The 16358-nt window shown below is 39.0% G+C and overlaps 1 protein-coding gene across 5 annotated transcripts in view; it reads left to right on the forward strand.

Annotated features, from left to right (window-relative positions):
* The window catches only part of LOC145361613 (RNA binding protein fox-1 homolog 2-like), a 282466-nt gene that overhangs the window by 196254 nt on the left and 69854 nt on the right, over positions 1–16358 (forward strand). For all 5 annotated transcript variants that reach the window (XM_080217472.1, XM_080217473.1, XM_080217476.1 and 2 more), the window contains one exon: positions 10080–10328. In XM_080217472.1, coding sequence (XP_080073598.1) covers positions 10080–10328 — 249 coding nt within the window. The remainder of the gene's footprint in view (positions 1–10079; positions 10329–16358) is intronic.

Raw genomic sequence — 16358 nt, forward strand, 5'->3', positions numbered from 1 at the left:
TTCTAGGTTTGAACCAGTTATTGAATGCTGCTTGCTGAACATAGGCATTTATTGGCAGTGAAACATCTCAAACCTATCAAATTTTAACCAAGAATTATACATCTGAATTACACTTTCAGATTAGGTGAGAAGATTGATAAAACAAACTGTATCAGTCGGGATAGCATGGGAATAAAACATGATGTTCCTCCTTTTGAGAGAATTAAACTGCAGTTGAATTACATGATCTATTGAAGTATGTATTCCAAAGCAAGAAAGGTAAGATTGTCAAATACTAACTTTCTCGCTACAGAGACTCAATGGGCAAATGCACTATATAGTGCATCACTGAGACGTGCAATCCTGAAAGGTTCCAAGTTTGATTCCTAGTCTCGGATGAGTTCAGAGCTGCTGCATTTGACTTGGATGTCCCTGCCCTCTCCTGATTACTAATCAGCAACTTGCACTGGAGTGAATGAGTCAAGTTTAGCAGTAATGAACTTCTTCATCAAACTGAATACTAGGCAACACTGCAGGTTTATGTACAAAGCAGCTAGTTGAGCGAAGTATTAGGTTGCATAACAATAACTATTATGGTTAGATGGGACATAAGTGACACCACTGCTGGAAGTATACACGTTGGTAACTTTGTGGTTAACTTTTTATTTTCATAGAATTATACAAACCCTACGGTGCAGAAAGAGGCCATCTGGCCTATTGCGTTTGCACTGACCACAATCCCACCCAGTCCCTACACATTTACCCACTAGTCCCTTCTAACCTACACATCTCAGGACACTAAGGGGCAATTTTAGCATGGCCGATCAACCTAACCTGCACATCTTCAGACTGTGGGAGGAAACCGGAGCACCTGGAGGAAACCCATCCAGACACGAGGAGAATGTGCAAACTCCACACAGACAGTGACCCAAGCCGGGAATCAGTTCCCTGGAGCTGTGAAGCAGGAGTGCTAACCACTGTGCTAATGTGCCGCCCCCTCTTGTTAAGGAGTTTGATGCTTTCTTCCAGGTAGAGAAAAACAAAAACATGAGATCCTTTGACTGCTGCCACAGCTCATTATCTAGAGGGCTGGCAGGTGTTCTTGCAGTAACCTCCTCAGGCCTGAGGATGATGAGAGGGGGTCTTAAAAAAAACTTGCATAAAAGATGTTTATTAAACTGCTAGTAATAATTTGATTCTTTCAAAACTGAAATGCTATTGGAAGCAGAATGCAGGGCTTATCAGAATGTAACAGCATTCTGAGTATAAGACTAAAGATTTCAGATGACTCTCTTTTTCTTCCTAGTTCCACTCTTTTATTCTGGATTCCTAGTATTCATATTAAAATGGATTAATTGGGAAGTGTGGATCGCTGAATAATTATTTGTTTTGGCAAGATTACTACACTTTTTCCTGGAAACATTTACTTTGTTTTCTTTAATGCATTATGATGTTTAGAATTGCTGTCGTAACTTGGTTTCAAAAGCAATGCATGTCTGGTACCTCCTACAAGGCAGTAATGTGCTGTAAAATGATAAGGGTAAGGAAATCTGAAATCCTAGTTAGGAGGAGAAGGTGGGCCATGTTACAGTGGACACTAGTGTCAATGAAATAGAAACACCCACTAACAAAATAGTTAGTGCAAAGATTTCTGATATCTGTAAAATTACATTCCACACAGAGCGGATCGAGCGTGCTAGTAATGAGGACACCAGACATCTTGGAAGTAAATCGGCTGCAGCAGTGGAAAGTTCTGCATGACGCATGCTGAAATGTGTTTTTCATTAGCAACTGCCTTTGGCAAATTCTGTAAATTTCTTTACCATTGCTTCTGGAGCTCTTTATGCAATTAACTCTATCTGCATTAAACATTTTATGATTTTCTTTTGTGTTCCTTAAGTGTTAGCGATATCTTCAAGTAAATTCCTTTTGAAAAGGATGAACCTCAATCAAATAGAAATCCAGTACCAATTTACTACTAAGATGTCTAATTTATGTTAGTTCAGTTTTGGCAAACAGATTTGAGTGTCTCATGGTAATGGAACACAATTGTAAGAAGAATAAGCATCGTAAAACATGCTTGATATAAGCTAAGATGAAGTTTTAATGAACAGCAAAATCCAGGGTCTGACACACAGTCATTTCTTGTTTATCTTTTTCAACCCACTCACAACTGCCGAAAAAGAAGTACTGTGATAAGAATGAACAGCACAAAGGACAGAATAAGTATTTGGTGTATCAGTCTCATCATGGTGATAATCAAACTCTGAATTTCAGTATTTTGTAAATAAAATTTGCCCTTTTTCCCCATGACTGAAAGAGGAAATGTCTCACCTTGTGCGACGCTCAGTTATCCTGTAATCTAGTTAAGATTTGGTTCCTGGTCTGTACTGAATCAGGGAATTGAAGTTGGTTGACGGAGAAGGCACCACAATTGGTTTCAGGGTCCTGGACTCTGCTAGAGTCCCACTCCTGATGAACATCTAGTCACTGCATTAGAAAAGAATTCTATAATGTAAATGAAGTTTCTACAATATCTTCCATTTTCGAGTGCCTGTTACTTACAAGATCCACACTTCAGGTGTTCAGCCGCTGAAAAACAGCATTAAACATGATTGTTGCTATTATTGTCAGCAATTTTCTGTTAAGACTATTTCAAGGCACTCTCCTTTATGTCAGTTGTAAAGGAAGCAAAAATGACCTTCATACAGCTCTCTCCGAGATTTATATTGTAGTTGATGAATAGACTGTAATTTTCTAAGTCTGCCTCCAAGCCTCCCAACAACCGACAAGGAGTGCAGGCAGATGACAATATAAAAGTTGATTTGAATCAACTTTGCAAATTTAAAAAATTGAAATGGTTAGTTTGAGATTTGACATTGAACCAGTTCTGTGCATCAGTGTGCTGCGTGTCATGGTGCTGGTTTGAGTTGAGATGCAAGCGTGCTGACTCACTGAGCTGGCTCGTTGCATTAACAGTCCGGAGGGGAACTGGGTATTCCAAAACACAAGGCGCACAGCAAATATGGGTTTGTGGTTTGTGGCAGTCAAACTGTGTATTTTCAGGATTACCATTAACGATGGGAAACTCTTGTTGACAGTCAGTAGCATATGTATAAATCGAAAATGTTTTTACAGTTAGAGAGGAAAGTGAGGAAATTGCAAGTGCATATTGTAGTTCCCCAATTGAAGTGCTGATTCACTAAAGCAGTATTTTGGTTCAGAGGCAGAATGGAACAAGGTTATGCGTCACTGTGCTGAGTCCCAAAGGGAGAAAATTACTTACATTAATGCAATATTTAATTCAGGACATCACAAAATACTTCCTAGCAATGAATTACTGTTGAATTGAAGTCTAGAAAGCAACATTTTGCACACATCACCTTCCTGCAAAATAATAGCTAATAATTTAATCAGTGTTGATATTGATTGAAGGCAAAAGCAAGGAACCTTTTATACAACATTGTGCAACATTAACTTCTACTTCTGGGCACCACTGTTTAGAAAGGATTTTGTGAGGGTCTGGAAATATTTAGGAGAATAATTCCAGGGATGACGGACTTAGTTACTTGGATGAATTGAAATAGGTGGGACTGTTTTCCTTCGAGAAGACAAGTTTGAGAGGAGATTTGATAGAGGTATTCAAATCATGAGGAGTCTGGACAGAGTAGGTTGAAATTGTTTCCATTGACGGTGGGCACGGTGGGGGGCTGAGAATCAGAGAGCGCAGCTATAAATTGATTGGCAAAATAACCAGAGGTAACGACAAGAAGAACATTTTTACACAGAGTGGTTAGGATCTGGAATGCACTGTCTTGGGTGTGTGATGGACGCAGATTCAGTTGTGGGTTTTAAGAGAAGTTTGAATTCTCTAGTTTTCTGAAGGGAAAAGGTTTTCAGAGCCTTGGGGGGAGGGGGGATGTTGAGGGGGAGAAATAAGGCAGGGGAGAGTAATTAGCTGCATTGCTCTGGCAGAGAGTGGGAGACAAGATCGGCCAAATGGCTCCTGAGCTACATCCATTCTTTGATTCTAAAATGTTGGGAAATGGGAGAATCAGTGTTCCAGTTCAAAAAATCCCACCTGTAAAGCAGGTCGTGGAATTCAGGCTGCTCCTCCATTCCTAGTTAAAGTAGCAGCCTAGAGTATATATTCAAGTCATGAAGTGGGGCTTGACCAGATAGCCTTCTGACTCAGAATAAGAAGTTCCAGTAGCTGGGGCGCACTGATGTTCAAAAGTACAAAATGGCTAATTCAACAAGTTGTACTGAATCAGAGAACTGACGAAGGACCATCCAGACTCTAAACGTTAGCTCTATTCTCTCTCCACAGATGCTGTCAGACCTGTTGAGATTTTCCAGCATCTTTCGTTATTGTTTCAGATTCCAGCATCCACAGTAATTTGCTTTTATCTTAGTATGTTTTAACTCTGACTAAAAAAGAATGAACATTGGTAATTCCACAACGTGAATGCAATGAGGGTAGATAACGGATGGAATATCCTGTTAATATCCTTTCACCATTGGGCATGGCACTTGTTGGTTTCACAGGATGGCAATACAAAATACTCTTCCACTTTTATGATGGGCTTAGAGATAATTATTTATTGGATATTCGATTCAGCAGTATGTAATTTTGTAGAATCAAGTTCTGAAGGAAAACCCTCCGTAATTTTCTCCATTGTTGTATTATAAGTTTATTCCATCTTTGTAAAGGAATGATGACTGTGATTAAGGCATGTTGTCCTTTTGTATACAGAATTCATCACTCCCACCTCTCTCCCCAAGATAGACAGACAGAGAGAATTGATCCCTTGTTTATGGGTGGTTGTGGTTATTATGATGACCAAGTTGAATGGAGTATTAGCGACTGGTCACATTGTCTGCTTCTGGCTGCTTATTGTCCTGTTTTTTTAAATGATTGGACTGTGAATCTCTCAAGTGGAAGCCACTAGAAGAAAATTAATTCAGTTAACTCACATAAAGAAACTAAACTGCTCTTGTGTTGCTATCAAAAGGCAATAATAGTGTAAACCCAAAGATTTTATTTTCTCTTGTATTGTGTGAAACTTGTTCTAGTGTCTCTGGTTCACTGGAAGTCCAGCCAGCTGCAAGGTTAATGTGAAATTATGTGAACTCACTGATACTGGTGATTGGTATGACCTCATGAATGGAGGCTATCCCAACTGCAAGATATATAGAAGCATTGATTTCAAAAGCAAGAAATGATCTTGAATGTGTTCAAGACATTAATTAGACCATGGCTAAAATACTCTAGGTACTTGTTTATCGGAAAGATATTTCAGCTATGGAAAAAGTACAGCAAAACTGCACTGAAACGATAGGTTGGATAACCTTTAACTGGCTTATCTTTTGTCCTTTGTTGTGACTTGTAGAAGCAACCCTGATGCAAGGTTGATTACTCTGCAGCTACCTGGTTTATCCCTCGCCTCGTTTTTGATCGGAGGCTTCATATTAGTAACTTTCAAGTTTTCAGGTGCGACTTTCATAGACAAGGATGCTGTACTATTAGCTCTGATTTTCTACCGTTTAGGATTTTTAAAATTTAGACATGCACCAATTTTACAATACTCTGTCCTTGCTTGTAATTACCTTACCTCATTGATCTACTTCCTTGTACACTTTTTCTTCTCGCTACTGTACAATTCTCTAAAATCAGAGACATTTAATATCTTCATATTTCCTTTTTCCTCTTCAATCAGCCCTTTTTCTCAGTCATGCTTTTAGTTGTGGCTTATTGATTCCTTTTCCATTTCTTGTGTGATGATACTGTGCTATTAACATATTTTATGTTTAAGGGGGGATTGCTTTTAGAGGCAGTGTTTTGTTACAAGTGGTTGGCTTGTCTGACAGGAATGCAGCAGATTCTGAGAAAGCAGGATAATTATTCATTTTAGTCATGTAAGTGTTTATTTAGTAGAAGGCGAGGTATGCTTTTCATTAAAGTAATATGGTGAGTTAGCTATACAGGAACATAGTTGTGTGATGTTAAAAATGGGAGGACCTAGGTTTGTCGGAAAAAGCAGTTTAATTTTCATTTTAAAAATAAAGAGAGATGATTTCTGGAACGGGTAGAAAGAAGAGGCGCTCTTTCACTCTCTCCAGAAGTTTTCTCAAAGCTCCAATACTATTAACAAAGGTTAAAGCAAGTATACCTAGGTTATGCTAACTGTGAAGTGTGTTTAAGTCTATAAAAGAAATATTGCTTAATTGAAACTAACATAGTGATAAGTTAAAACTTATTGTTCCTTTTCTGTAAGGGGATTTTCTGGGGCATCCCTCACAGCTAACACAAAGACTTGGAAAAGATAGTATGCAGTTAAAGATATTCTCTGGCATTCTTTTATTTGACCAACATGTATTGGGAGAGAGACAGTCACAGGATTCCAACTTTCTCTTTGACGCTACATCTCGAGCACAACAGACGTATATTTCTGAAGATTCGATCCTCCTGTCCCACCTGTCATCCAAGCTGGATGGTCCAATTACATTAGTACACTTTACTTACTTTTAGCCAGTAGCTTCTTGCAGAATTAGGAATTAATTTGTTGACTGAACCCAGAGGCTTCTCTCCCCCCCCCCCCCCCACCCCAGTTTGCCTAATAATTGTTACCTACTCAAATCTGATAGGTTCCAGGATTGTTCCTAACACCTGCAGTCCTGGGAATGAGAAGGGAGTCATCTTTCTTACCTGTTTTCTGTCTCCTTATCAGTGGAGACTGAATATGCCTATTCATTGCAGCTAGAAGCTGAATCTTTCTATTCATTTCAAAGACCTTGGTTACTTGTAGCTGCCTGGCCTGCCCCCAGTAATAGGGTATATGCAGTATGCTTCATTGTTCCAAAAGAATGTGGTCTGTCTAATTAAACTTATTTCCCATATGCTAAGGGGTAAATTGCTTTTTGGCCAAAGCTCACAAGAAAATGCAAAAGGGCAGTTTAAATCTATAATACTTATAAATAAACATTTTAGAACGTGTGTATATAGACAATACCTTCGTATAATATGTAAGTGAGGCACATTATGATACCTTTGATATATTGAAGGTGCACTGTGGTCCCTATTTTAAACTAATCTACTTTGTTTTAATAGTCTCAAAATAGCAGGCGTTTCTGTATCCCTGCTACACTTTCATCTTGACTATTGTTCAACTGTTAAGGGCTAAGCTAATTCATTTCTTATAGTTAAACTGTGTTGTTTAATAAAAGTCAGTAGAGCAATACATCCTATCCTCACATTTATACCAAAATAGAAATATTGTTGCGGTCTAGTCTGGCTTCACAATATACCTTGGGATTCTGATCTGCCACCCTAACATTTGGCCTTTCTGATTTCAGTTTTTATTTCCCCATGCCTCAAAATTATATTTCCCTTTTAACAATCTTTTTGACCTGCCTTGTCACTTTAAAAGATTTTCATTCCTAGATTTCTTCATTCCTCAGTAAGGATGTTACGCTGGGTTTGCTTAATTTTACTGTTCTTTGTCACAAAATGTACAACTTTTCTCTGCATTGAATTCTTTTGCTACCTCTCTGCCCTTCCTGCTAACTACAATCCTCTCGCATTCTTCCCCACAATTTGTTACATGTATGTTTGTTACATCTGGTATACGAAATGTCATCTTGTTGTTCCCAGAAGTTCAGGTAATCATGCTTCTAGATTCTCAATGGATGGAAGCTGCAGCATTTATTTCTCAGATCACAGCAGGACTTGTATGTTGTTAAATAGAAAAACAAATCACCGCAGATGCTGGAACCTGAAACCAAAAGAGAAAATGCTGGAAAATTTCAGCAGGTCTGGCAGCATCTGTAAGGAGAGAAAAGAGCTGATGTTTCGAGTCCAGGTGCCTCTGTGTCAAAGCTGATGTTATGTTGTTAGTTTGATTCACAAGTTTTAGTGTACCAGTGAGTGATGTGACACCTTGGGTGTTATGCACACATCCGTATCAGCATATCTTTCCTAAATTATAATAGAGTAATAGGAAACTTCCACTTCAATTTAAGAACTCTTGGTACAGATCTGAGACACAATATTACCTTAATGTTGACAATTTGGAAAATATGTGTTTTGAAAAGCTGTGTCTTGTCCCCAAGTTATCTCTCCACTCTTGTAGTTGCATTCCTTTAATATTTGCCATAATTTTTAATGGGTATGTGTGTGTGTGTTCTCCGTGAGTTATCAGACATTTCAGGAAACGTAGATATTCCCATCTGTCACTTGTGCATCCATGCTGATTAGTCTGTTTCTTTTTAAGAGTAATTCCATCCTCTGCTATGGAGGAGTACTGTTTACCTACTGCATTCTCGATGTAGATGAGCCTTTTCCTTCAGACAATGTTCAGTTGGCTTTTTCATGTTGAATGAGCTATCCAGGACAACATTGTGTGTGGGATAAGGGCACCGTTATGATGTTCTGGGTGGATGATGTTTAATATGATGTGACGGAGCTCTGTGATAATGCTAGTAGCATCTGATTTTTTTAAACCCCAACCTCCACTGTTATTGAAGCAGGGGTGGGTGGAGAGAAATGTCATCAGCTTTCACGGGCAATTATGAATAGCTCTTTGCTTGTAGAATTGTAAGTCTACCCTAGGTCACGTAATAAAATAGTAATTTTTTATTTTTCCTCTTAGAAGTATAGGATTTAGCAGTTGCTAGGCAACAGAGTAACTTATGACCCATAGTTTAGTGAGGGTCAGTAAAGATTCTGGACCTGAGGTCAGGTTGTGACAAATTTTTTCTTTGTTTTGCCAGGATATAGTGGCTTTTTAAAATTTCTCAGTCTACCCCTTAGACCTTTCAACTCCTTAAGGCTCCAACCCTTATACACTGTACATTACCAACATGTTTAAAGATTAAGACCTAGTTTTATTTCAAGATTCACTTTAACCTTTCTCTTTTTTTAGTCATACCACCAGAGACGCAAACCAAACTTGTGACTAAGGAGCGGAAATACTCAAAAGCCTTTACAGCCTATATGTGTAAGCTGGGAGGCAGTATCTTGAAGTTAAACTCCATGACCTTTTTCTTAAAAAGTGCCCCTGCTATTTTGCTAAAAGCATCTCTATCCCTCATCTCCCCAAGCCCATGTGGATTACCTCGTATACATAAACCTTTTCCTTTCTCATTACTGAGTACAATATTTTTGCCATTTCCATCAGTCAGATTTTAGACCACAGGTTTACATCTGCAGTTATTGCTGCCCTCACGTGAGAATGGGTTGATGTTAGCAAGGGACCCAGAAATGTTTTGAAAATCACTGCTTTCCTAAACCACCACAATTTTTTTTCATGCCAGAGTAATATACTGCCATAATTTGTACACAGTTCTATATGGTGCTGTTTGGAAGACATTAGTGAGCAATGATATTGGTGTCCTACACATTCTGTTGTGTTACAGAGCTGGAGTACACTCCAGTTGAGTCCAACGGGAGATGTCTGTAGTGAGGGTATTGGTTCTGTACTGCTAACCTGAGTGCTACAGAGTAAAAAGTTGTTGTAATGTGTTCTTAATTCTTTGTACCACCTCTTTGTATTTCAAAACCAAGGAATGGCAAATTGCTTGATTCTTTCTATCTGGCCTTTGATATGTTAACATTTAACTTAAAGGTACTACAAAGGATTTCTAATCTAGCTCTTTGACAATATCTTCTGCAAAGGAATGAGAATAGAAAATGCTGGGAATGCACAGGTGTGTCAGTATCTGGAAAGAGAAAGACAGGTTAAGGGGGTAGGGTTATGTCCTGGAGTTAGGAACCTGTCAATTCTCTTTGCTGATATTGACTCCGGTGTTTCGGTATTTTCTTGTATCTCAGTTTTTTAGTATTTGCAGTTTTTTTCTCTTTAGTTTGTGCTAGAGACAGGTCGTTATTCTAAAATTCCTGGTAATTTCTAAATGTTTTGGTTTTATAAATGAGCAGGTATTTTGCTGCAGTTATCTGCAGAGAACAATTCTTGCAGGATTGCGATTGGTTTCTGAATGTGAATGTGTCAGTCAGGTTATGAATGCTGCACATTTAAACCCTGTCCAAAAATGTCATGAGAAACGTTCCTCAAATGTCATTTTTCATTCATCTTTCTTAGGGTAGCCAGGAGCCAGCAGCCACCCCAGACGCTATGGTACAGCCGTATGCTACAGTTCCATTCCCTCCCCCTCCTCCTCCTCCTCCTCAGAATGGGATTCCAACAGAATACACTGTTCCACACACTCAGGACTACACAGGCCAGACGCCAGTCCCAGACCATACTCTGAATATCTACGCATCCAGTCAGACTCTTGGGGAACAGAGTGGCACAATTGCCAGTGTGCAGCCTGTATCTGGAACCGCCACAGTAAGTCAAAAATCAGGCTTTAGTCTTCATCCTGCATAGTGATACAAAAAAAGTTTAACTTTCTATCTTATTTTAATGCTATCAGCACAAGCTTACTATTACATCCCCAAGAATCAGATATACAGAGCGCATGGTTTTACATGTAGGCAGTCATGCTATTTTTCCAGTTGGAGAAGTAATTTTGTAATTGACTAGCTCTAGCTATTTCTAATCCTATATTGCATGTTGAGTTTAGTGACCACAGCCCAAGGTTTGCGTGCGCCCAGTTGCTCATAAATGAAACTTTAAAGAAAGACGCAGTTAGTGCGTATTGCATTCACAACCTTTTCAACTTGAGAAAACTGGCAATGATAAAATGCATTTTCTATTCATACAGGTCAATCAGACTGCAGCAAGAACCAAGGTTATCCACATTATATATGTGCTTACAATACAATCTATACAGTCATTGAGATGGTATCAGTTTCTTTTGAGCCATCTAGCAAAGCTTCTGCCCTAAAAGAGATTTATTAATGCCAAGGACACTGGTGACACAATGTTAACACCACAGTGTTGCCTCCTTGTGGGCTTTTGCAGCCTTGAGGGAATATAATCTCCACTAAAAACATTTTATTGCGCTCAGCCATAGTTGTACCTGTACAAGCTGGATTAAACTGTTAAAATAGTATAAAAATTGCCCGTATCTGAATTCTCCTTTCTAATTGTGCATCTAAACACCTATCCGCACTTTTAATTTAAAGATATGTCAATTCATTTGTAAATAGCTTTTCACCCTTTTGCACCATGGTGATCTTGGCCCTTTGGGCTTTGAGAGAAAAGAAGAGAGCAAGCGTAAAGGATTCAGAGTGGTAGAAGGTGAAAAGTGGAGTTCTACATGGATCATCAGTGCTGGAACCACTGTTGTCCACAATTTATAGTAATGATTTACATTTTGGAATCAAAAACACAATTTCCAAACTTGCGAATGACACTGAGTTAGAGGGTATGGTCAGTCTGAAGAGGACAGCAGCTATTTACAAAAGACATTAAAATAGTTGAAGAATGGGCACAGAATTGCAAATGAGTTTCAACATCGATAATCGTGAGGTACCACATTTTGATAAGGGAAATAAGGGCATTCATTGGAAAGTAAGAAACTAAATGATGTAAAGGAGGAAAAGGATCTGGAAATATAAATATACAAATCACAAAGTAGTGGTGCCGGATTAATAAGGAAAGTACTAGAGTTTAAATCGATATAGACTGAAAGTGGAGAAGTTATGCTAAACTTGTTTTGATCCTTAATTAGAGAGCAGTTGGAGTACTGTTTATACTTCTGATTGTCATAGTATAAAAAGGAATGGTACCAGAAATGTGAGGTTTTATCTACGAAGAAAAATGAACAACTTGGGTCCTCTCTTTTGAAGAGCGAAGGCTGAGTGGTGACCATGTAGAAGTCTTTAAAATTACAAAAGGTTAAGATAAAGTTGTGAGGAAGAGCAAAATTATAGGTCAGCAACATAAAATAGTCACCAAGAAATCAGATAGGAAATGCAGAATGTTTTTTACTCGGAGAATGTTAGGTGGTGTTCCCACTCAGTTGGGTGGGTAGGTAGTCACAATGTACCATGGGAGCATGTTCATGGGATAAATGTCTTATGTGTAGCCATGCAAAGTAATATAAAGGCACTGTGCACTTAAAAACAAAAGCCGCACAAAAAGAGCTAAATTCCAAAGGGAACATTGATGGTGAGAATGTAGAACTTATTAACATGGAGTGTTTGAGGTCAATAGTACAGATTTATTTAACAGGAGGTTAGGTGAATATTTGAGGGAGATGGAAATAGAGTAATACTATTAGAGGATAGCTGGGAAACGGCTCAAGTGGAGCTCGTATGTCAGCATGGAATTGTATGGCTGAAAGACCTTTTGTAGTGTTGTATATTCTATGTAATGTCAGGAAGCTCTTTTTTAAACTAAGGAAGCTGAAGGTTTGGCACACTGTTCTCCAAAATAAAAGAGGCAACGCTATAGTGGTATAATCACTGGACTTGTAATCCAGAGACCCAGGGTAATGTTCTAGGGACCCAGATTCGAATCCTATGATGCGGAATTTGAATGTGATAAAAAGAAAATCTGGAATTTAAAGTCTACTAATGACCCTGAAACCATTGTCAATTGTTGGAAAAACCCATCCAGTTCACTAGTATTCTGTAGGGAAGAAAATCTACGGTCCTTACCAGGTCTGGCATTCACATGACTCTGCACCCACAGCAATGTCCTCAGTTCAAGCACAATTAGGGATAGGCAACAAATGCTGGCGCAGCCGGTCACGTCCACATCCCATGAAAGAATTGAAGTGAGGACAGTTGAAAATTTTAAAAATGGAGTTTGAGGATGTTAAAGGATTAAATTATTATACAGATCAGCTGAAGTGCAGCATGCTTGAGGGGCTGGATGGCTAGCCTGTTTGCTAGATTTGCCTCAGTATTTAGCCTCCAGACAATCCAGTGGCTTTTTTTAACCCTGTATGAAAAGACCTCCCTAACTCACCCAAAGTCCTGCCCTGGAATTTTAATCACTCCTTTGGCAGTCAAGCACACCACTGTCAAGTTCCTCTGCTCTGAGTTTCCTTCCCTAAACCCCTCTACATCTTTCTCCAACTTCAAGACACTGCTTTAAATCTTTCTCTTAGACCAAGCTTTTGGTCACCTGACATGGTATCACCGTCAGTGACTTGTGGTGTCAAAAATACTTTTATTGGTAAGCGTCTTGTGATGTTTTGCTCTGTTAACGATACTGTTTTGCGAAAGGGAAGTTTCATCAGCACGATAATTGATGTCTGAACTTCCATTTAACTTCAGCTTTAATTGTGGATGTACACAAACGAGAAATGAATTGATCCTATTCACATCTAATCTTCACACCAATTACTACTAGCTCAGGTACTTAACTGTTGGAAATAAAAATGTAAAAAGTTGAAAGTTCCCAGCAGGCCAGGCAGCATCTGTGGAGAGAGAAACAGTTGACGTTTCAGGTCAAAGACCTTTCATCAGAACTGGGAAAAGTTAAAGATATCACAAGTTCTGAGCGAGAGTTGAAATGGGGCAAGGACAAAAGGAAGTTCTGTCATTGTCTGGAAGACTGAAGAGATTGTTTTTATGTCAGATTTCTAACCTCTGCAATATTCTGCTTATCTGTTGGATTTTAGGAAATCCATTCTGAGAATAGCCCCAAGTTTCCAAACCATTCAAACTGCACATATGTATTTAATAGTCACGCTGTGGAGTAAATTGTGCTGGTTTGAACACGAGTAAGGTAGTTTGCCAAATTAATTGTTTGGGTCCTTTTATACTTTGAATATGCTGCAAACTTCCCAATTCCAATTAAATATCTTGTATGCCAATTCAACCCTATACCCTGACTGCCTGTTCTGAAAGATATCCATAAACAGACACAAAAGATTTACTTAGTGCACAAGCATAGCTGAGCAATATTGGATGGTGGCGATAGATGAATTGACTGCTCAGATAGTGAGTGCTTCAAACTCTTGTTTGAAATTTTCTTAGTGGCCACATAATTGCAGCAATTGGCAAATCTATTAAAATAAAACCTGGCTATCTAATTTATTATTCAGAGTTTTGCAGGTAATTCTTCTATTACTGACATTTTACTTGTAACTTATTTATTTTCATATCAGGCAACTTGCATAGCTTTCTTCAAATAGGCTGACATTGACGTAGGAACAGCTGTTCTTCCCATTTGAAAGGATGTTTGTCTAACAGAACACCAAGGCCCCCACTGTCGATACTTGACGCCAAGCACAAGCAACCAAACCAGTCCAGCCTGTTCAGTTGCACAAACCCTCCCTTCCCTGCACCCTGAACTCCAGTGCTGACATCTGCAGAATGCTGCAAGTGTGGGGCCACAGGCATTTTCAAAATACACCATTATAAAATCCCTTCCCTTCATTTAACTCTTTTTAAAGAAGCAATATTTGGTTGTGAAATAAAGTATCAAAATACTGGCACGGCAACATTGAGGTTTGTGGAATGATATGCAGTGCTGTAAATCTAAAACACATGACCTTATCAACAGCCTTTCTCACTTGCTTTTGGTTTACCAATTTTCAGTGTGTGCATCATCCTTTGATATAAAATCTCTGCCTGATCTACAGTTGAAAATTTATTTTTGTTTGGGTTGGGGAAAGCTGAACCCACCAGGAATTCTGGTTTAGCACTTTATTTTAGTGAGTGAACTATCCTGCCTGATAATGTGCCAGTATTTGATAGAATGCACTGCGTCATGTTCTCCAAATGCACAGACCTCTTTACTGTACAGCTATTCATTCTCCATTTAGACCCTGATCATTGTCAGGTTATTTTCTTCGCTGGCAGGGTGGAAGAGTTTAGTAAGATATTACTGGGGGAGCCCAGCAATGTGGCTGCAGATTCCAGTCAGTCATGTGTTTTGCATTCAGGGGAAGGGGCTGCAATCCTGTAGTGCTCACGCATTCAGAGACCCTCAAAAGAAAGGAAAGGAGTTTGCATTTCCACAAATCCGGTGACTAGCGAGTCCACAAGTATCACGCTCGGGAGAGAAGTGATGCTAATTGAAGTAAATTCCTCCTTTGTTCTTATTCAAATTCTTTTCAATAGTTTGAGTTTAGGGCACTACTTCGTGGCATGACTGTGAATTAACATTGCCTTTCTTGTGAGCTTGTTGGCACTTGTAAATGTGACACCATAAAGCAGCTGAGCACAGGCGAATGCGTTAATCTTTCACACCTGTGGGTATGCTGGGGCAAACCATTCACAGTTCAGCTGTTTGGTGATAAATTCAGTTGATCAAGAATGAAAATGAACTCTCTTGCTGCTCAGAATTTGGAGGAAAACCTCTAATGGAATAGACAACTAATTCTCTGGCATCCTCTTTTCAATTACCATTTCCTGTCATTTCACAAGTCCTGCCATGTTACTATTTCTTTATTTCCATTGTACTTCACACCACAGTTTTGGATTAAACTAGAACTAAAACACGCTTTGGTATCAAATCTTGAGTGTTGGTGGCCACCAGACAGCCCAGTTTCAGAATTGGCTCTGTAATTGCACTGCAGAACAAAGCGATAAGAAAGTTTAGTAGTTTGATAATCATGCTTAAAAACGTTAGATTGTCTTTTGTTAAATTCAACCAAATGCATGCTCATGTTAATTTAGCTTGTTTTCACTTAATGTAGAATGAATTTGCTTTAGGCAAGTATACAGTGTGCTTTTTGAGGTCTTGCTCTGTCTGATTATACAGTAGGAAATGAAAGGCAGTTTACCTTAGCAGTGAAATACACAGCTCAATCAACAACTCAATGCGTTAGTGAATGTTGCTTAAATGTACGGATCAGGCCTTGCGTCTTATCTTTACTGATGTCAGATGGATAATAGGGACATTATTGGAAAAAGCTCAGAAAGAGCATCTATCTGCATTTGGAGGGGCAAGGTTTGATCAGGGATAGTCAGTATGGCTTTGTCAGAGGGAGGTCATGCCTAACAAATTTGATTGAAATTTTTGAGTAGGTGACCAGGTGTGTAGATGAGGATAGTGCAGTTGACCTCATATGGATTTCAACAAAGCCTTTGATAAGGTCCCACTTGGGATACTTACAAAGAAGGCAAATGCACATGGGATATTGGATAATTTGATGAAGTGGATTCAAAATTGGCTTAGTTGTAGGAGACATAGGACGATAACAGAAGGCTGCTGTAGTGACTGGAAGCCAGTGTCCAGAGGTGTACCACAGGTGCTGGGCCCCCTATTATTCATCATTTTATATAAACGGCATAGGTGACTATGTGGGAGGTAAGATTAGTAAGTTTGTGGATGACATAAAGATTGGCCAAGTGGCTAAAGTGAGGTTGGATGTCTTGGACTACAAGAAGATATAGTCAAATGGGCAGATGAGTGGCAGACGGAATTTAATCCTGAAAAGTGTGAGGTGATACACTTTAGAAGGAGTAATTTGACGAGGAAATATTCAATGAATGGCATAGCACTTAGAAG

Source organism: Carcharhinus amblyrhynchos, chromosome 35 (assembly GCF_965287045.1).
Source record: "Carcharhinus amblyrhynchos chromosome 35, sCarAmb.v2.hapA, whole genome shotgun sequence".
Taxonomy (NCBI): Eukaryota; Metazoa; Chordata; class Chondrichthyes; order Carcharhiniformes; family Carcharhinidae; genus Carcharhinus; species Carcharhinus amblyrhynchos.